Source organism: Dendronephthya gigantea, unplaced genomic scaffold (genome assembly GCF_004324835.1).
Source record: "Dendronephthya gigantea isolate DGI-Jeju-01 unplaced genomic scaffold, DenGig_1.0 000427F, whole genome shotgun sequence".
NCBI lineage: Eukaryota > Metazoa > Cnidaria > Anthozoa > Malacalcyonacea > Nephtheidae > Dendronephthya > Dendronephthya gigantea.
The window spans coordinates 10,340-28,307 of NW_021163437.1; the positions used below are offsets into that span (position 1 = coordinate 10,340).

Consider the following 17,968-nt stretch of genomic DNA (forward strand, 5'->3'; position numbering starts at 1 on the left):
TATTGGATTATTATAATAAGATGACTGAACTGGTATATAACATTGATGTTCCGCAATCTTTTAAAACTATCTGTGTTAAATGTCATTCATGTCGTCCGTTATGTAAACTTGTTGATAAAATGTGCTGTAGAGGTTGATTCGCTGACCTCAGAATATTTCTAATGAGCTTCTCAGCCTTCACTGTTCAAATTGGTAATATTCTTGAAACATATTACTATATTAGGAAACTAATACAATTTGTTCAATGTCTGGTTGTTTCTATGAGGGCAGCGAAATAACAATTATCTTGTAAATGTTGTTTGTGCATGTATAATGTAATTTTAGGTACCCTATTAGTGGAGCAATAAGCTCTGTAGGGATCACTGGTCAGAATTGACAAAGCATGTAAATAAATAAATAAATAAATAAATAAATATTCTATAAAACTCTATACTCGGTTTGAATACTGGAATGGATCTGAATTTGTTTCAAACCTTTACTTGAGATATTTTTTCGTGAAATAGAGAAAATGGGCTACTCGGAGCTGGTGGAGGGGGGTCAGGGTGGCATTAAGCAGCACTGGAAGGGCAAATGCGTCCACCAGCATATGCGCTTAAAGAAGCCTTGAACACGTAATTAATTAACTTGCGTGGACTGGCGGTGTGGTTGTCAAACAGAGCAATAACATGAAGTATCTCAAACTCATAAACCGCCGCTATAGATTTTGAAATTTGAACCAGACTGAGGATTCGTATTTACAAAAATTGTTGGTATTTGGATGAAAAAATGCACAAGATAATGCAAAACATAAAAATAATTCAACCAAAAGATTCTAAAATAATATTCTAATAAAAAAGACCCTCTTGAGTAAAACTAAAGGTTGCAGATGAAAGTGGAGATTATAGTTTGATGTGAATAGGATTTATTTGAATAAATGCTTAGTAAAATACTTTACAACAAGGTATCGTCAAAACCCAAAGACCAACAACTCAGAACCACAAGCTCACGTCAACATGACGCGAGTAACCGTATCAAGCAAGCGTGATACCACATTTAAATATTAGTCTAACAGTCATACTACATCATCCCCCTCTACAGAAAAGGCAGAGGTTTTATTAGTTATCATATAAATAATAGAAATGTCAATAAGTGTCGAAAAATCAATCCCCGAGAACATAGTCACGCATCCATGTTGGCTGTTGTCGATTACGCCTCGGTTTGTTTGTCATTAGCGGTTGAGTTGTAACTGGATCAACGTTACTGGGGTTTCCTCCGGCTGCCCGCTGCTGCTTCTCAGTGTCTCTGTTCCGGATTGAGTGGAGAGGAATGGTTGACTGCTTGATTCCCACAACCAATCATCATCGTCCTCGTCATAAGTGGCATGCTGCTGGAACGTCTTTACAGTCTTTTTGTTCTGTGCTGGATTGCTCGCCCCTCTGACTGACCGGTTGGTCCAACGTTTTCTCCGAGCGCTCGGGATTCTGCGAATGTCTACATCTCTTTATGTTGTTGAAATGCACAACCACCTGTTTGCGGCTACCTAACTTCTTTAAGCGGTACACCACATGAGTTATTTTCTTTACGATCATATATGGACCCTCCCATGATGCTGACAGTTTCTTCGATTGTCCTTTTTTGACAAAGTGCACCATTCGCCAAACTCGATCACCAACTTTGTAGGGTGTTCCTTGTACTCTTGCATCATAGTAGTCCTTATACCTTCGAGTAGATCTCTTTGTTTTCTCACGTGCCAACTCGTGTGCCGCTTGGAATCGACCTTTCAATTCTTTAACATACTCGGAAGCACTCTGTGCTGGTTGGGTTGGAATATCTCCAGGTACTAGGATATCTACAGGCAAGCGAGCTTCTCTGCCGAACATCATGCGAAATGGTGTGACGCCAGTTGATGATTGTACACTTGTTCGGTATGCCATAAGCACTTGTGGAATCAAAATGTCCCAGTCTTGTTGGTTGTCATCCACACACTTAGATAGCATATTCTTCAATGTGCGGTTAAATCGCTCCACCAACCCGTCGCTTTCTGGGTGATATGGAGTGGTTCGAGTTTTGTGGATGCCCAGCATGTTGACCACCTCTTGGAAGACGTTGCTTTCAAAGTCCCGACCCTGGTCGGAGTGTAGCGTTTGTATTACCCCGTACCGCGTTATCCACTCGTCCACCAGTTTTCTTGCCACAGTTGGTGCCTTGTGATCAGAGATCGGGTAAGCCTCTGCCCACCTGGTGAAGTAATCTGAGATGACCAGTATAAATCGGTTTCCTCTAGCTGTTGTGGGTAACGGACCGACAATGTCAAGGGCAACTCGTTCCATGGGGTATCCGGTTGAACTGGTTACCAGCGGTGCTCTTCCTTTCTTTTGCGGTGGGTGGTGTTTCTCGCATTTCTCACAGTTGCGACAATGTTCCTCTACATCCGTTTCCCAGCCTTTCCAATAGTAGCGCGCTTTCACTTTCTGAGTCATCTTGTTAATTCCTAGATGACCAGAGGTTGGAATGTCATGTAATGTGCTGAGTACAACTGGGATTAGTTTTCTCGGGAGGCATATCTGCAGAAAGATGGACTTTCCATCCTCGGATTCGTACTCGCGACAAAGGACACCGTCATCCCGCATCTTGAGTCTACCAAACTGACTCCACAGCGATGATACCAAGGGGCCCAGCCCAAGGGGTCTCGCTTCGCGGCGACGTTTGCCTTCTATAACCCACAAGATCGCTTGGCTGATATAAGGGTCCTCGTCCTGGTACCGTGCCATCTCCCGACCACTCGTGACCACAGCTGGAGGTGAAACAGTTGACACATGCCTCTCGTTCTCTTCCGGCGCACTCTCATTCCTGTTACAGGGTATTCGCGACATGCCGTCAGCGTTTCCATGCATGACTCCCGATCGGTGTACCACGGTAAACTCGAATTCAGCTAGCCTCTCCAACCACCGAGCCATCTGGCCCTTGGGGTTTTTGAAACTTCGTAGCCATTTCAACGCACTGTGGCCAGTACGGACAGTGAAGTGCTGTCCCCACAGGTATGCTTCAAAATGTTCCATCCCCCACACCATCGCTAGCAGTTCTTTACGTGTCGTGCTGTAATTTCTCTCAGCTTTGGACAAAGACTTCGCGGCGAACACAATGACTCTCTCTTTTCCCTGCTGTACATGCGACAACACGGCACCAAGTCCTTCATTACTCGCGTCGGTGTCTAAGATGAATGGGGTCTCGAATTCAGGATACGCCAGCACTGGTGCAGTTGTTAGCTTATTCTTCAAAACCTGGAACGCGTTTTCACACTCTCGACTCTATCGGTAGGCTGTCCCTTTCTGCTCCAGCTTGTATAGAGGAGATGCTATGTCCGCGAACTTTGGTATGAATTGTCGGTAGTAGCCGGCACAGCCCAGGAAGGAGCGGAGACTCGTTAAATCACCAGGACTAGGCCATTCTCGCAACGCTCTTATCTTCTCTGGATCGGTAGAAATCCCCTTCCGGCTCACAACGTGTCCTAAGACCACCGTTTCTTCTTTCAACAGCTGACACTTCCGAGCATTTAACTTTAGACCAGCCTTCCCCAGGCGACTCAGCACCGCGTTCAACCGTTCATAATGTTCATCGAGGTTACGTGCGAAGATAATTATGTCGTCCAGGTACACGAGGCAGTCTAGCCAGTTAAGTCCGCCCAAGATGGTGTTCATGGTGCGCTGGAGGGTAGCTGGAGCATTGGTTAGGCCAAACGGCATCCGTTTAAATTGGAAGTGTCCGTTGGGCGTCGAGAATGCCGTCTTCTCTTTGTCATTTTCATCCACGCTAACCTGCCAGTATCCTTTGACTAGATCAAGGTGGGTAAAGTAAGCAGCTCCCGACATGGTATGGAGGATGTCTTCGCACCTTGGTAGGGGGTACACGTCCTTCTTTGTTACTTCGTTTAGTTTTCGATAATCCACATAAAACCTCTTCGACCCGTCCTTTTTCGACACCAGGATGACCGGAGCGCACCACGTAGAGGTCGACGGCTCGATGACGTCATTCGATAGCATCACTTCCACTTCTGGTTGGACCTCTTGACGCTGTTTAAAAGGAATTCTTCGAGGCGGTACTCGGACTGGCGCAGCATCACCTGTTGGGATACGGTGTTCGACAACCGATACTTCGCCAAGGTCATGGGATCCTTTCGCCAATACCATGTTATGACGTACAAGCAGGTCATAGATGCGGTTCTTCTCGTGGCTCGGCACAGCTGGGTTATCAATAGGGAATAGCTCGGCCATATCTCTTCGCATCTTACTAATATTCTCTCTCTGCGCAGTCATGCAATAGGAGTGCGTTGTCTTGTCAGGCGGGTCCATTGTTTTGGCGCACTCGTACCATGGAGATTCAGTTCTTAATTCCGTAAGGGGAATTAGGTTTCCCATAGTACTACACCGATAGATTCGTCGTGGCTTGGACCTCGAGTTGAAAATTCGTACTGGGATCGTTCCCTTTGTTACGGTCGCAGCTACCTTTATGATTCGTACCGCATAACATTCCTCAAACCGCGATTCTGGTTCCAGTACACCAGTCATTTCCTCCACAGTTGTACCACCGTCTACCCTACACGCGATGTTTATCATCGAGTACGGAGGAATAGTAACTGTCTCTGCCACTCTTACTCGACAAATCTGTTTGTCCTGTTTAGAAATCAGTTCGCTTGTCCCGCCATTGGCCTCGAGCATTCCTTTCGCAAAGTTAATAACGAAATTGTGGGGTTGTAAAAAGTCTGCCCCAATAAGCATGTCTTGTGCTAGATCATCGCACACTTGTATCTCGTGACTTGCGATAACTCCCGTTAGTTTTATCTTAACATCCGCCACAGTATGGACTAGCAGCGGACTGTTGTTCGCTCCCACCACCGGTTGACTTGTAACTTGTTGGTCGTGTTTTGATATCAACGGTTCTCACCCTGTTGAACACGTCCCTGTACATCAGAGTCACAGCGGCTCCGGTGTCTACCAAAGTTGTCACCTGTTTTCCGTTAACTCTGCATTCAGCGTAGATGGCGTTGTTTTTCGTTGCACTGGCAATCTTTCGAGCGGGTGGTGGTGGTGAGCGCGCGGGCGGATTCACTTCTGGTATGAACCTGCCCTGGTCGCGTTTCCCTGGTTCTCGTTACGTGCGACTCTACTTGGACAGTTTCGTTTCTCCTAGCTCTTCGTTCTCGTCTTGGCTGACCGCGTTCACTACTCTCCAACAATTTCTCGATTTTGCTCTGTCGCTCGATCAATTCTCTCGCCCATCTTGGCGCGTTCACGCTGGGGTCATGCGCGCCCGCGATATTCACCTCTGCCGGTTGCGGTTGCTCCCATTGCTCATGCTCATGAGGTATTATTTCAGACAAAATTTGTTCAAAAACCAACAAGACTAACCAAGGCCAGGTTACTGAGTAATATAGAATATCCAATAAGGCGGATAGCAATTCAAGTCAAAAGTTTAAGGTTAAATTTGTTGGAGGAGGTCGATATGATCTCGCGAATTTACCAAAAACAAAGACTGGTAAACGTAGGCGTTCCTTTCGGCGGAATAAAGAGCCTCTGGAGGTTTCTGGTAAGGCTTAAGTATTACCATTTATATACATTTTGTGATCACTTAGATAACTATAAATTATCAACCAGGTTTGTTAGCAAACTTTGTACGAATGAACCCCAATGTTTATAGAGCTAGAGTTGCTATATTTAATATTCGCTTATTGATTCGCCAGGTTTAGACCGAACCGATAAGTTGGTGATTTGGTATCGTATAAACGTTTTTATTCGATCTATAAATTGCAAGACATTACAAATTACAAAGACATAATACAATAATACAATTATATAGTTAAATTTAGCTTACTTTTGTTCCCGAATCCCAACTTTAACAATTATTAACATTCACTGGTTAGCAACTTTCTTTCAGACTCTCTGGTTAGCACTGTTTACAACATAAGTTCTCTTCTCATACAAAACACATGTTTTTTCCCTAATTTCTGCCCTTTTTCAAAAAATGTCAACTATATCAGTTTTTGTTACTTTATGTAAAAACATTATAATGTCTCTGTCAGACATCAAAACACGCATGGAATTTGACATTTTAACTCTGTCGAGTGGTGTATTTACCAGATAAAGGAGAAGAGAGCTTATCATGTGAGGATAGCGTACTTGAATCAACTGAAGTAGACATTGTATAAATATATTGTATAGTAAATATAGCATGAATCGTTATGGTCTATCGTAAACTATTGAATCACCGCAAAGATCTTTTATTACAGACAGACGATGTACTGCCAGCATCAAATCAATATGTTGGTGCTGTTTCAAATGTTGATGCCTATTTTTCTGAAGTCTGTCGAGCAAGTGCTGTGGCTGGTGTTGGACAGACCTTAATGGCATTTGCCATTCAAGATTTCGATAGGGTTAAAGGAACTTTAAAAGTTAAAGTTATTGTTTTAACACTTCTTTTTTACTTATCTGTTAATTAGTTAACAAAGTTTTTTTTTAAGAATCAAAACACTGCTGCATTAATTAACTAGCACTTTCAAATTTTATACCAGATGTTCTATATTATATTTCTTTTATATTATCCTAGGTAGCCCAAAGGTATTTGTGTTTTAATCTAAAGCGTCTATCCAGTTTAATATCGCGGTCTGTGACGTAAACACCAATTGCTATATTTGTATTATAATAAGATTATTATTATCTTATTATAATACAAATATAGCAATTGGTGTTTACGTCACAGACCGCGATATTAAACTGGATAGACGCTTTAGATTAAAACACAAATACCTTTGGGCTACCTAGGATATTATGCATATTTTGGTGATGTATTCCAATTTCCTAACAAATACATTGCCTTAATTGTGAAACAATGAATGTAAATAAAGATGTGAAACCCCCTACAACAATATATGTTTTGTTTGTTTTAGGAGAACTGCTTTCTCTTAGTAGAACGCTCTTTGCATAACTTTGGTGGTTCTGGACTTGGCTGGGTGTATAGATGTTCATGTGACAGCAATCGCTCCAATTATCTTCTATCATTAAATGTATATGTGCAAGGAACAGCTGAAGGTATGTTACTTGTATGCATGTTTACTGTAAGTTGAAACTGTTTATAATGATGTTTGCATACAGTACAGTGCATTACATATTGAATGAAGTATTCCTATGGAAACCTTTTGAATGCAATGTTACCTTTGTTCTGTGTTCATTTGCTGTATCTTAAATAGTAACTGAAATGTAACATTCAGAGCTTAATGAAGAAAATAAGCCATGTGAGCACTGCATGGTAGTAAAACGATTTATTGGAAAAATTGAAGCTGTTGATGGTTCATTGCTGGAAGCTGCTATAGGTATGGTATTCTACTTCTCTCATTTAAAGTGCATACTGTTATTATAAAATTCATGTTCCTTAAATGTACATATAACAACCAGATAAATATTTCTCAGGTAATCAGGATGATGACCATGAATATTTTGTGAGTATCATCAGGGGTAGATCCAGCACTAGGGCACAAATTTGCATTACAAAACAAAGTGGTTATTTTTAGCAGTTTTCTTGTGTCATGCAAATTAGTGCATTAGCGCTGGATCCACCCCTGAGTATCATATTCATTTCATTTTGCTTACCTTCACCACCGATCTCTACATATTAGCTGAATGAAACCTTTATAACCTTTGTTTTTTGGGCCTAGTCTGAATTTCTGTTAAATAGCCATTAAGTCTTTTATTATTAGTAGTGTGTAGGTGTAAATTGAGTTAATTGACTGACCTAAATTTGCTTTTGTGTTGCAATCCTTTTTACAGAATACAGACAGCATTTATGAGTTGCCATGCAGCAGAAATGTTGTCTGTTCTTTTGTTCATGGTAAATATTCGTTTGTTGGATCAGACAAATATGTCTTAAATGTCTGACATGCAAATATGATACTCACAGCTGTGTTCATGTGGTTTTTGTGCAAACTAAACTTGATGAAGATGACGAATCTTTCCCATTCTTACAACATGTTTTTCCTGACCACGAAGTAAGACGCTCTCCTTCTGTCCCCATATGTGCATCAAAGGAAAAAGTAAATTTCGACAATGCTCATAACCATAATTTGATGCAAGAGCACACGTTAAGAACTTTGTTGCCATGTGATGAAAATGGAATATTCCAAATCATGCCGGATGGGTTTGAACAATTGAGTCATTGTCCTTCGTGTTCCCATGCATGGTTCAATGGATCAGGCACAGAAAGCAGTGGATGCTTAGTTTCAAGAAGAAACTTATTTCTTTTCAGTGGAACCTTAGTATGTCATGGTTAGTTAATATTTCTTGTTATATTTGCCTCATGATTAACATGAAGTATGCCACCTGTGTTAGACAAACCCTCAGCCCTTACTTACCTGATTATGGTAACCATTCTGCACCAATTGTTTGCTCACCAGGGACCGATGCATGTTTCGTTTAGAATTACTTATTTTAAAAAAACTGCAAGTTGTTACAGTATTACTCCTTAACGCCAAATTTGAATTCTCAACAGTCCTGGTTTTGCCTAAAAGTTTAACACTATAATTGTTTGGTCTCTCAACCATCCATCTGCAAATAATTCGCAATTGAAATCGAAGGAAGTGCACAATAAAAGTATTCCATTATATTAAGAAATTAATGTATTTTTTATCTTCAAGTCTCTTACAGGCTATGTTCCAATTCCTCATGCCAAGAAAAAAATTTTTTTGATGGAAATAATTTAGGTATTCTAAACATGGACAGATACCTTATCTCCCACGATGTTCTGCGCGATTACATGCATCATTTTTTGTTTGGCAGGTACATGCATCATGGTTTGTTTGGCATTTTGCAAATTCTGTAAATTCTTCGCTTCATTCCCAGTGGTCTTAAATGTTACTGGAAATATTTCGGTGTTATAATAACCTTCTTGATCTTTTCCGCTGTAGGGCAGCGTGTATGTATTTTGTGTAATTTTATAAATTATGTATATGCGTCTTTATTTAGTTGTACCTTACAAACATATTTTCAAGTTTGGACCCGTCGATTGTCTGATGTTGGTACCGCGGAAGAGGAAATGCCATCGTATAAGTTTCGATACGCATGGTATTCATTCCTCAGTTTACTTGATATAGATTTTCAGCAGGGAATACTTGTCAGCAGTGTGGTCCGGAGCCGAATATAATGGTTTGCGATGCCACAACTGTTGCGTTTCGAAAATCCATGTTGTTGAGATGCAACGCAGAAAATACTCGTGCTGAAACATCGGGTGTAATGTCTGGAAGATAAGTACAATACCAATATAATATAAATGTTAGTATTGCGTTCTAGACTGCCTTCTGTCCAAAATTCGTGTGTTATATACTCACCTTTAGCCTCTACAAATGTAGAAGGGGCTTTCAAAGAGTGGCGGAAATTTTTTCAATGCATGTAATGTGGATCCAGATGAAGGATAAACTGTCATTGATTGGTGTTCCTATACTTTATGTCGAATACTGGAATTAATTTCCTTTGAAATATTTTTATCTATTTCTATTTTTATCGTTTTACTAGTCATAAAGAGAGAGTCATGATCAGTTCAAATCCCTGCCGGAAATTAATGACGAAACTTGCAAAGAATGGCAATTTAACAGACCAACAGTTTAGAGAATTAATTCAACTTCTCACAAAAGTGTCCCCTTCTGTCGTACCCTTTATAAACTGGCTCAAAGATACTTACGAACACTTATCCGATTGTCCGCCGCCGATTAAGGCTTTAATTCGTGCTATCACTGCAAGTTCTCCTGTGTGTGGGTTGATTAAACCAACTGAAGAACTTCATTCCCTTTTCAGAGAACTCATTAGCGGAGAAAATGTATTTAGTTGTCCGGCTAAACTGACGCTTGTTCATGAGCAATGCCCGGTTATCTTTGCTGTTCTTCGTGAACTTAGCCCAACAGTTTTACCACGAATGTGGCGTCCGATGTTTGCGGAATTTTTGATGAAGTCAAAAGCGCCATTTGTAAACACCACCGGCACCACGGCTCCGTCTATTTCAGCACCAATAGAGGATTTGGAAACCGACGCCTTGTGTTTCTTCCCAACTTTACCGAAACGTCGAAATCGTAAATTTTACTTGGCTGACGCTGCACGTCGTACAGATGAAATTTGTTCCAAAAAACATCCCGGACATTCTTTTTTTCTTCCAGGCATATTCACACTGTTTTGCCCACATGGTAATATCTTCTTTATACAATAAAATTAAAAAAAACATATTAGAATACAGAGACACTGATACATGCATGCTATACATAATAAATTAATAAATTAAAACACATTTTACTGTATGTATGTATGTGACTATAACAATGGATACATACATATATAGTAAAGTATGTATTTTAAAGTATGTATATGAGTTTTTCCTCTTTTGTAGGTTTTAACTATGGCTACCAAGTCATGCAGAGACGGGAATCTCCAAACGTACCATTTTCCATTTTTCTAACAAGATTTGTAACAGGTTTGTGTTTCGGTTTCGTCATATTTTGCTGTTATTGTATTGTCAAAAACAAATTATTTTCCTTTCAGCACCTCGAGTTATAATATATGACAATGCATGTAATCTGCATAGCTACTGCCTCAACAGAGATCCTGCGTACTTCAAAGACACAACTGTTTTGGTTGACCGGTTTCATTGGGGAAACCATAAAGGTATTGAGTATCGAGTGACTATTTTTTTTCAGAAGAAGTTAAAGGCGTATTAAAACAAGGCCGATATGTTGGCCCAACATTTTTTAGTTCAAACAACATGTCAGGGCAGGTTTCAGTTTCATAAAGTCATAACTAATTTTCTCTTGTAATTACAGTTATGCTTGAAAATTTAGAACCGTACATTCTTTATATATAGGTTGTTCTGGTGGCTATAACCTTAATATATACCCCCAACTGACAGTCATTAATAGTCAAGTGAACGAACAAGCAAATTCAATCATTCAAAGATATCGTGCCCAGTTGTCTTTCATGACCCAAGAAAATTTCATGAATCATTGTCGATTTGTACTGTGGTTTATGAACAAGAAAGCTTCGAAAAGAAATAATGCCTCAGATGCCTAATCCGAACACATTAAACAGAACTTTGTCTCAGAATTGTGAAATTTAAATCTTTCAAGTGTAATGAACTTAGCAGACATTTTGAAACCTTGTTGTTATAAGTGTTTCCCGTTATTAACGTATTTGTAGTACTTTACATTTTTCTAGAAGTTATCTGAGATTTTATTGTTTCCTAAAATTTGTCATTTGCCGTTCCCAAAGTATGAAAACAAACACGTCCTTGCACCGTGAAGTGAAGATATATATAGACACATGTCATTAGTTGGTGAAACGTGTAAATAAGAACAAAAAATTTGTCTGATAATGGGAGAATTATCACCACCTATCGATCGAAACATGCATCATTAACATTCGTAAAGCCGTTCTGGTCACCCAGAACCGGGTTGGTTAAACATGAACAAAATTTGTCTCTATTTAACCAAACTGGATAATGGGAGAATCATCACCACCTATCGATCGAAACATACATCATTAACATTCCTAAAGCCATTCTGGTCACCCAGAACCAATTTGGTTAAACATGAACAAAATTTGTCTGTATTTAACCAAACTGGGTAATGGGAGAATTATCACAACCTATCGATCGAAACATGCATCCTTAACATTCGTAAAGCCGTTCTGTTCACCCAGAACCAATTTGGTTAAACATGAACAAAATTTGTCTCTATTTAACCAAACTGGGTAATGGGAGAATTATCACCACCTATCGATCGAAACATACATCATTAACATTCGTAAAGCCATTCTGGTCACCCAGAACCAATTTGGTTAAACATGAACAAAATTTGTCTCTATTTAACCAAACTGGGTAATGGGAGAATTATCACCACCTATCCATCGAAACATGCATCATTAACATTCGTAAAGCCATTCTGGTCACCCAGAACCAATTTGGTTAAACATGAACAAAATTTGTCTGTATTTAACCAAACTGGGTAATGGGAGAATTATCACCACCTATCGATCGAAACATGCATCATTAACATTCGTAAAGCCGTTCTGGTCACCCAGAACCAATTTGGTTAAACATTATTCGCGAAATGTGAACTATTCGCGAAATGTGAGCCTCTCGAAAAATTTCGACAAGTGAGCGGTCCTTTGTTGACGTGGATAATTAATTCCTTTACGCACGCGAGTTTTGGTGAGCAAGCGAGACATTGAGTCAGCGTTCTTTAATATAGTGAACATATTTATGATGAAGTACCCGCAATTAGCTAGTACAGCTTGAAAGAATTCGTAAGAGATGGTCTTATCCTACACTGAGGAACGTGGTCATCGCCAGCAAATGAAAAGAGTTTTTTTGAGGCGGAAGGTTTTACGATTCCCGGCTAAAAAACAAAACGTTCCTGGTAGTTGATGGAAAGAACGCGAAAGAAATTCGTACTCGCGTGATTAAAGCTATGTGCGCGAGCGGCGATCTTGCAAGCGCGACTGCTAGCGTAGACAGGGCTACTAACACTAAAAACTCAACACTGTTGATCATTCAATCTGATAGTGCAGAAAGCACTGAAAACCTTAGAATTGAAAAATTAATGATGAACAGCGCGATTATTCGCTCGTTGGCTGAATCTGTGGATCGGCTCGCCTCAATAGTGGCTGAAATCCAAACAAAAATATACTGTTGGGATTACAGGATTCATGTGACAGGAGTATAAAGGCTACAGATGATGAACCAATTTTTTCTCAGCTGTTTAATTGGAAAAGCCATAAGAAAATTGTAACTGTTTTCCTGCCTCGTCTCCTTAGCCGTACGGGACAGGGGGGCGGGGGGGTTTGTGTGAAAAATTTCGAGAACTAAAAAGTTCGGGCAAAGTTCAGTCGAAAATTCGGGTAAACTGAAAAAAGGTTAAAAAGCTAAAATTTTTAAAAGTAAATCTTGTAATATATATCACATATATGTACTCTTTTTGACCATTTTAAATAAATTTGTAAGGCTCAATCAGTTGGTCATGCTAGGTTAGTTAGTCAGCAGGTCCTTTCTACGTTTGAAAAAACTATCCAGGTGATAACTTCATCCATTTTACAAACAGCTGGCCCAAGAGCGGCACGTTCATTAGACATGAAAAGATGGGATTTCCACAATATAGACAACATCGATATTTAAAAAGCGCTTGGAGATGTAACGTTTTATTTTGGTGTTTAGATCTTAAAGACACAAAAACAAAAATACGGGGTAGTTTTTAAGTTTATATTGTTGTCTCTCCGTACCATTACACACCTACCAGCGGTAGCGGTACAGTAGCCCATATTATTAGATTAAGAACAGAGGGGAATTAGGACTTGACCGAATCTCTATTCGTGTATTTATCACGATACTTCATTTAACAACGCACTAATTCGGTTGCTCGTGTAAAAAAATACCGTAACTCCCTCTGAAGGTCCTTAAATGTCGGATATGCACAAATATACGGCTTCATCCATTTTGCCAGTTCCGCTTTTGTTCTTTCTTGGCAGAACCTTGGAAAATGAGGACACAATTCAACAAACTCACTTGCCTAAATGGATCTCACCTGACCTGGTTTGGGGGTGCAAGGACTAATCATATAACAGTTTAAATATTGACTGACACAGAGTGCATTCATTATTTAAAAAAATTAGACAGAAAAGTCACGTTTTCACTGAAGACGTCCCTCCCACAAAATATTAAAAGTTTAATTTACCCTAAAGCAGTCTACGGTATGGGTAGCCTTATTTTGCTCAGTAGAAATTCAAGCTGTTTACATGTTTTATAATAAAAATCTTGTTTGCCCCAACAAGTCAAAGTCTGACTACTGGAAACGCATTTTAGATGTGAAGTCCGATGGAAATTCATTGAACAAAATATGGCTACTGTACCCGTAGACCAGAAGTTGGGTATCAGATTAGAACGGATATGCAGGGTAATTTGGCAGGGTTTTCGGTAATTCTCATCCAAAATTTGTTGGACCATGTTAAAGTTGAAGAAACACACCTCTCGTCACAAAAGAGTATAACTCCATAATCTTCTTTATGACATAATGCACGACCGATGGCTTGATTGACAGCTCGAGATGCCTGCTGACCATACCATTGTTGACCATTTAATCCCTGAAAATACAAGATTATGAGTGAAATAGTAACTACATTTGTTCCTGACTCAGAAGAAGTTTATCAAACTATTGTGATAGTGATGGTATAAACAATGATATATGACTTTGAGTTCACAGTCACGAATTGAATTGACAGAGCTTCAGATAAAATTCTCAGCACAAAAGTTTCCCTATTTGAATACGGGCTAAATTGACTTTTGAGTCTGGAATTGCCACATATTCCTGGTTTCGTATAGGATTGTAAAACCACAAAGCAATTTTAATAGTTTATTTCTTAAAAAAAATTATGATTAAAAGTACTTTATAACCAACCTTAAATACTCTTTTGTTTACCACCTCATCTAGGAATTGTTTTTTCAATTCCACCTGAAATGCGAGGGAAAACAAAAAAAAATGTTTTTGAACTTTGGAAAAGATGTCTAGAGATAATAGATTTTTACCATAACTGGGGTAATAATAACTGATTATTGACCGACGGATATGTGTTTCACGACCAACCAATCAGAGTAGAGGATCTTAAAAAGACATATTATTAATAAATTAAACTTGAGTAACCACAAATCCCAACGTATTCCTATTATCGGCTGAACGATGATCAAAAGACTCATTTCCCAATTTATTTTTTCGAATATTAAAAGAGCATTAGCTAGGTTGTTAATCGAAACCCCAACCATTGGATCAAAATCCGGTTGATAAGGTAAACCAGTTGTGACGACAGCACGACCGTTTATATCACTGAAGTCAACACCTTCGCTGAACTAAACGTGAGAAACACACGAGTTTCTTGTAAAACATCTGAGGCTTGTATCAATTCTTTTTACGATCTGCTATCAGGATGTGTTTGACTGGTATGTTTCGATCATAGTTTCACGCCCATAGCTCGTTTCATGTCTAAGCTCTACGAAGTTAATCCTAACTTTTAATTTCCAACCTCACCCTAACTCTTACCCAACTACTTATAACAGAGGGTTAGAATCAAGGATTATATATATTCGTTGACTCTGGACATGAAATTATCACCTGTTTCCACCAAATCTGACAAGATTTCAGCAGATTAACCAAGAGCTTATTACTGTACAAAGTTTTAAACGTAACAAGCGGTCTTAACTGTCGGTGTTTCATGACTTTGGTATTAATACGTTGGAAAAATGCGGTAAACACCATACCTTTCCTAGGCAAACGGCAAGAAACACAGCACCCTTGTTCTCTGGATCGCAGACTTTTTCATAAAATCCTTCCACTGCCTAAAACAGACTATAAATCTTAAGATAAACCTCAATCAGCCCGTTCATTAAGAATTATTTAGTCGAACATAACCTACAGATCAAAATGACCCGTTTTTCGTCGTGGTAAAAACGTACAGATGAACTGTTTAACCATATATTTACTCTTTATAAAGCCTAGTTTTAAGATTTCGCTGCATGGAAATAGAACCAAGCTCTGTAAATTCCCTTCTCCGTCTCGGCTCAACAAAAATAGTTTTCTTGTTTCAAGTCGGTTCCATAGACCAGAACTCTTACAAAACAAAGAATAATCATTGTGAATTAACGTAATGGACTAGGATATGAAACATCGTTCCTATCAGTTTCGTCAACAAACGAGGCGGTGAAATTTCGACTTAAGGCTAAGAAAGAACTAACAAAAGGTCCAGTAAGATTAATCTGTATAAAAATCACATTAGTTTTAGAGACGAAAAGGGAAAATATTTTTAATTCGTCTGTTCATTCGTCCGCGTATCAGAAACTACACCATCGTTAAATCTATAGCTATGCCTGCCAATGTTTCAGTGCTGTATCAAGGGTTCCATAGGACGGGGAAAACACCAGCATCCCATCAGGAACAACCTATGCAAAATTTACTGCAACAAAAAAGAGTTTCATGCAAACTTAAAATATAGAATCACTCATGGCAGAGGTACTCAAATACAACAGTTATATAATCTCCCTGTTAGAAGAGTTAGTTCCGGCCTCTTGAAAGCTTGCATGTGAACAGTCGAGGGGACTGCTTTTTTAGGGCAAAGTTTCTTTGTCCTAAGTGGCGAAAATTCAGACGAGTCAGACAATCCGTCAGTCATTCATAGTGTAAACTTTCCGGGGGTAGTTTGATTTACGCTTATAGTAATTTTTTGTACATGATCAGAAATGCAACGTTTTTAAATCAGTTTAACTTGTTTTATTTATTGATTTATACAGTATTGATTTTAAAATAAGTATATTGCTTTGTATTCACATCATTGACATAATATTCACCGCGGTTTTTTATTTCCATTATTTACAACGCAACTATTTTGGCTATTCTTTGGAAATGACGAATCAGTTGTTGCTATCATATACATGTAGTTCATGTAGTCACAGTTGTTTGACGAAAAGATGAGACATGGTGTTTTTTGCCGAACCCTGTAATACTAAACTGATAAAATAACGCCCGCTTTGCTTGAGCAACTAAATTTATAATCTAGTATTACAATATCGGGGCTAACGTAATTTAAGTACTTTGAGTAATCTCCTGTTTGATTAAGGGTTATGTTTAACCTAGTTCTTTACATTTTTACTGGCATAAGTCAAAACGTTTATGTTGGGACAAATGTCTGGTTGCTTAGCAATATCTATAAAACTTTGAACTATCCTTGGACACCTATAGTTTCACTTAAGTTTGTTGAATATAGACACTCAACATTATTGCATGATTATATAAAGTATAAGTTAACTATTAGATGGACGCATGCACATATAGCAGGCGCATGTTACGTATATAAAACGTTCTTGTTATGTTCGCTGTAAAAGGATATTAAATTTACATATTTGTACGATGTTTTCGCTGGATATTTATCTATAAAATGAACAGGTTATGGGCCCAGACGTCGCCAAACTGTGAGGTAACTGTCTATTGCGTTTTATATAATAACGTAAAGAATTCAAGCAATTTCGTTGGTCGAGAGCCATGATCTATAAGAGGACAGACGCACGGAATGACGTCACAGCAATTTTCTTGTTTTTAAATTGCAAACAAATAATTCAATTAATTTTGGATTTTTTTCAGTTTTATTATATAAAACAAATGTAATAAAATGTTTATTTTATATTTTATATAATAAAATGTTTTATTATATAAAACAGAGTGACCACTCGCCCCGGCGGCTCGTGGCCACTTTTTTATTCTTATCACATATGACGTCATACCGTGTATCTATAACTGAACAGACAACGGTTCATTGTAATCTATTTGTTAAATTGACCTGTATATTTTACGAAAATGGCCCAGGAAGACAAATTATCGATCGATAAACTTGAAGATGCGAGAAATTGGCAAATATGGAAGTATCAGATGACCGCAATTATGGAAGCTAAGGAACTGTACGGTCATGTTGATGGATCGTCGATTCGCCCAAGTACATAAGAAAGCAGTTCCGGGGCAGAAGCGTCGTTTGAAAAGGCTCAAAAGAAGACAAAAGCTCTCATAGTCACGTCTATTAAATCCGATCTTATTTACCTTATAACCGAATGCCACACTCCAAAAGAAATATGGGACACGTTGAAAAATCGATTTGAAAGAGATACGATTGCGAACAAGCTGTATCTAAAGCAACAATTTTTCTCCTTAAAGATGAAAGAATCAGACCATCTTGATGAACACTTAATTGCGAAAAATGAAAGTGATCACTGATCAACTAGCTGCTATCAAAGCTACAATACCGGAGGATGAACACATAGTCGCTCTACTTTTAAGCCTGCCAGGTTCATATAACACTTTGGTTACGGCACTGACTGCAAAAGGAGATGAATTAAACCTGAGTCAACTGCATGCAGCATTGTTAAATGAAGCAGAAAAACG

General features: G+C 38.9%; 1 protein-coding gene across 3 annotated transcripts; it reads left to right on the forward strand.

Annotated features, from left to right (window-relative positions):
• The first annotated feature begins 5,434 nt into the window (after positions 1 to 5,434).
• On the forward strand, positions 5,435 to 9,060 carry LOC114543257. Of its 3 annotated transcripts, XM_028562321.1 has the most exons (8): positions 5,435 to 5,562; positions 6,263 to 6,430; positions 6,920 to 7,061; positions 7,241 to 7,342; positions 7,440 to 7,468; positions 7,797 to 8,291; positions 8,660 to 8,801; positions 8,988 to 9,060. In XM_028562321.1, the coding sequence occupies exons 1-6, from the start codon at positions 5,479 to 5,481 to the stop codon at positions 7,902 to 7,904; spliced, it is 633 nt and encodes a 210-aa protein (XP_028418122.1). In that variant the 5' UTR covers positions 5,435 to 5,478; the 3' UTR covers positions 7,905 to 8,291; positions 8,660 to 8,801; positions 8,988 to 9,060. The 3 variants fall into 3 exon arrangements, with proteins under 3 accessions (XP_028418122.1, XP_028418121.1, XP_028418123.1); XM_028562320.1 differs by having other exon boundaries at positions 7,797 to 8,801; XM_028562322.1 differs by having other exon boundaries at positions 6,263 to 6,424; positions 7,797 to 8,801.
• The last annotated feature ends 8,908 nt before the right edge of the window (positions 9,061 to 17,968 follow it).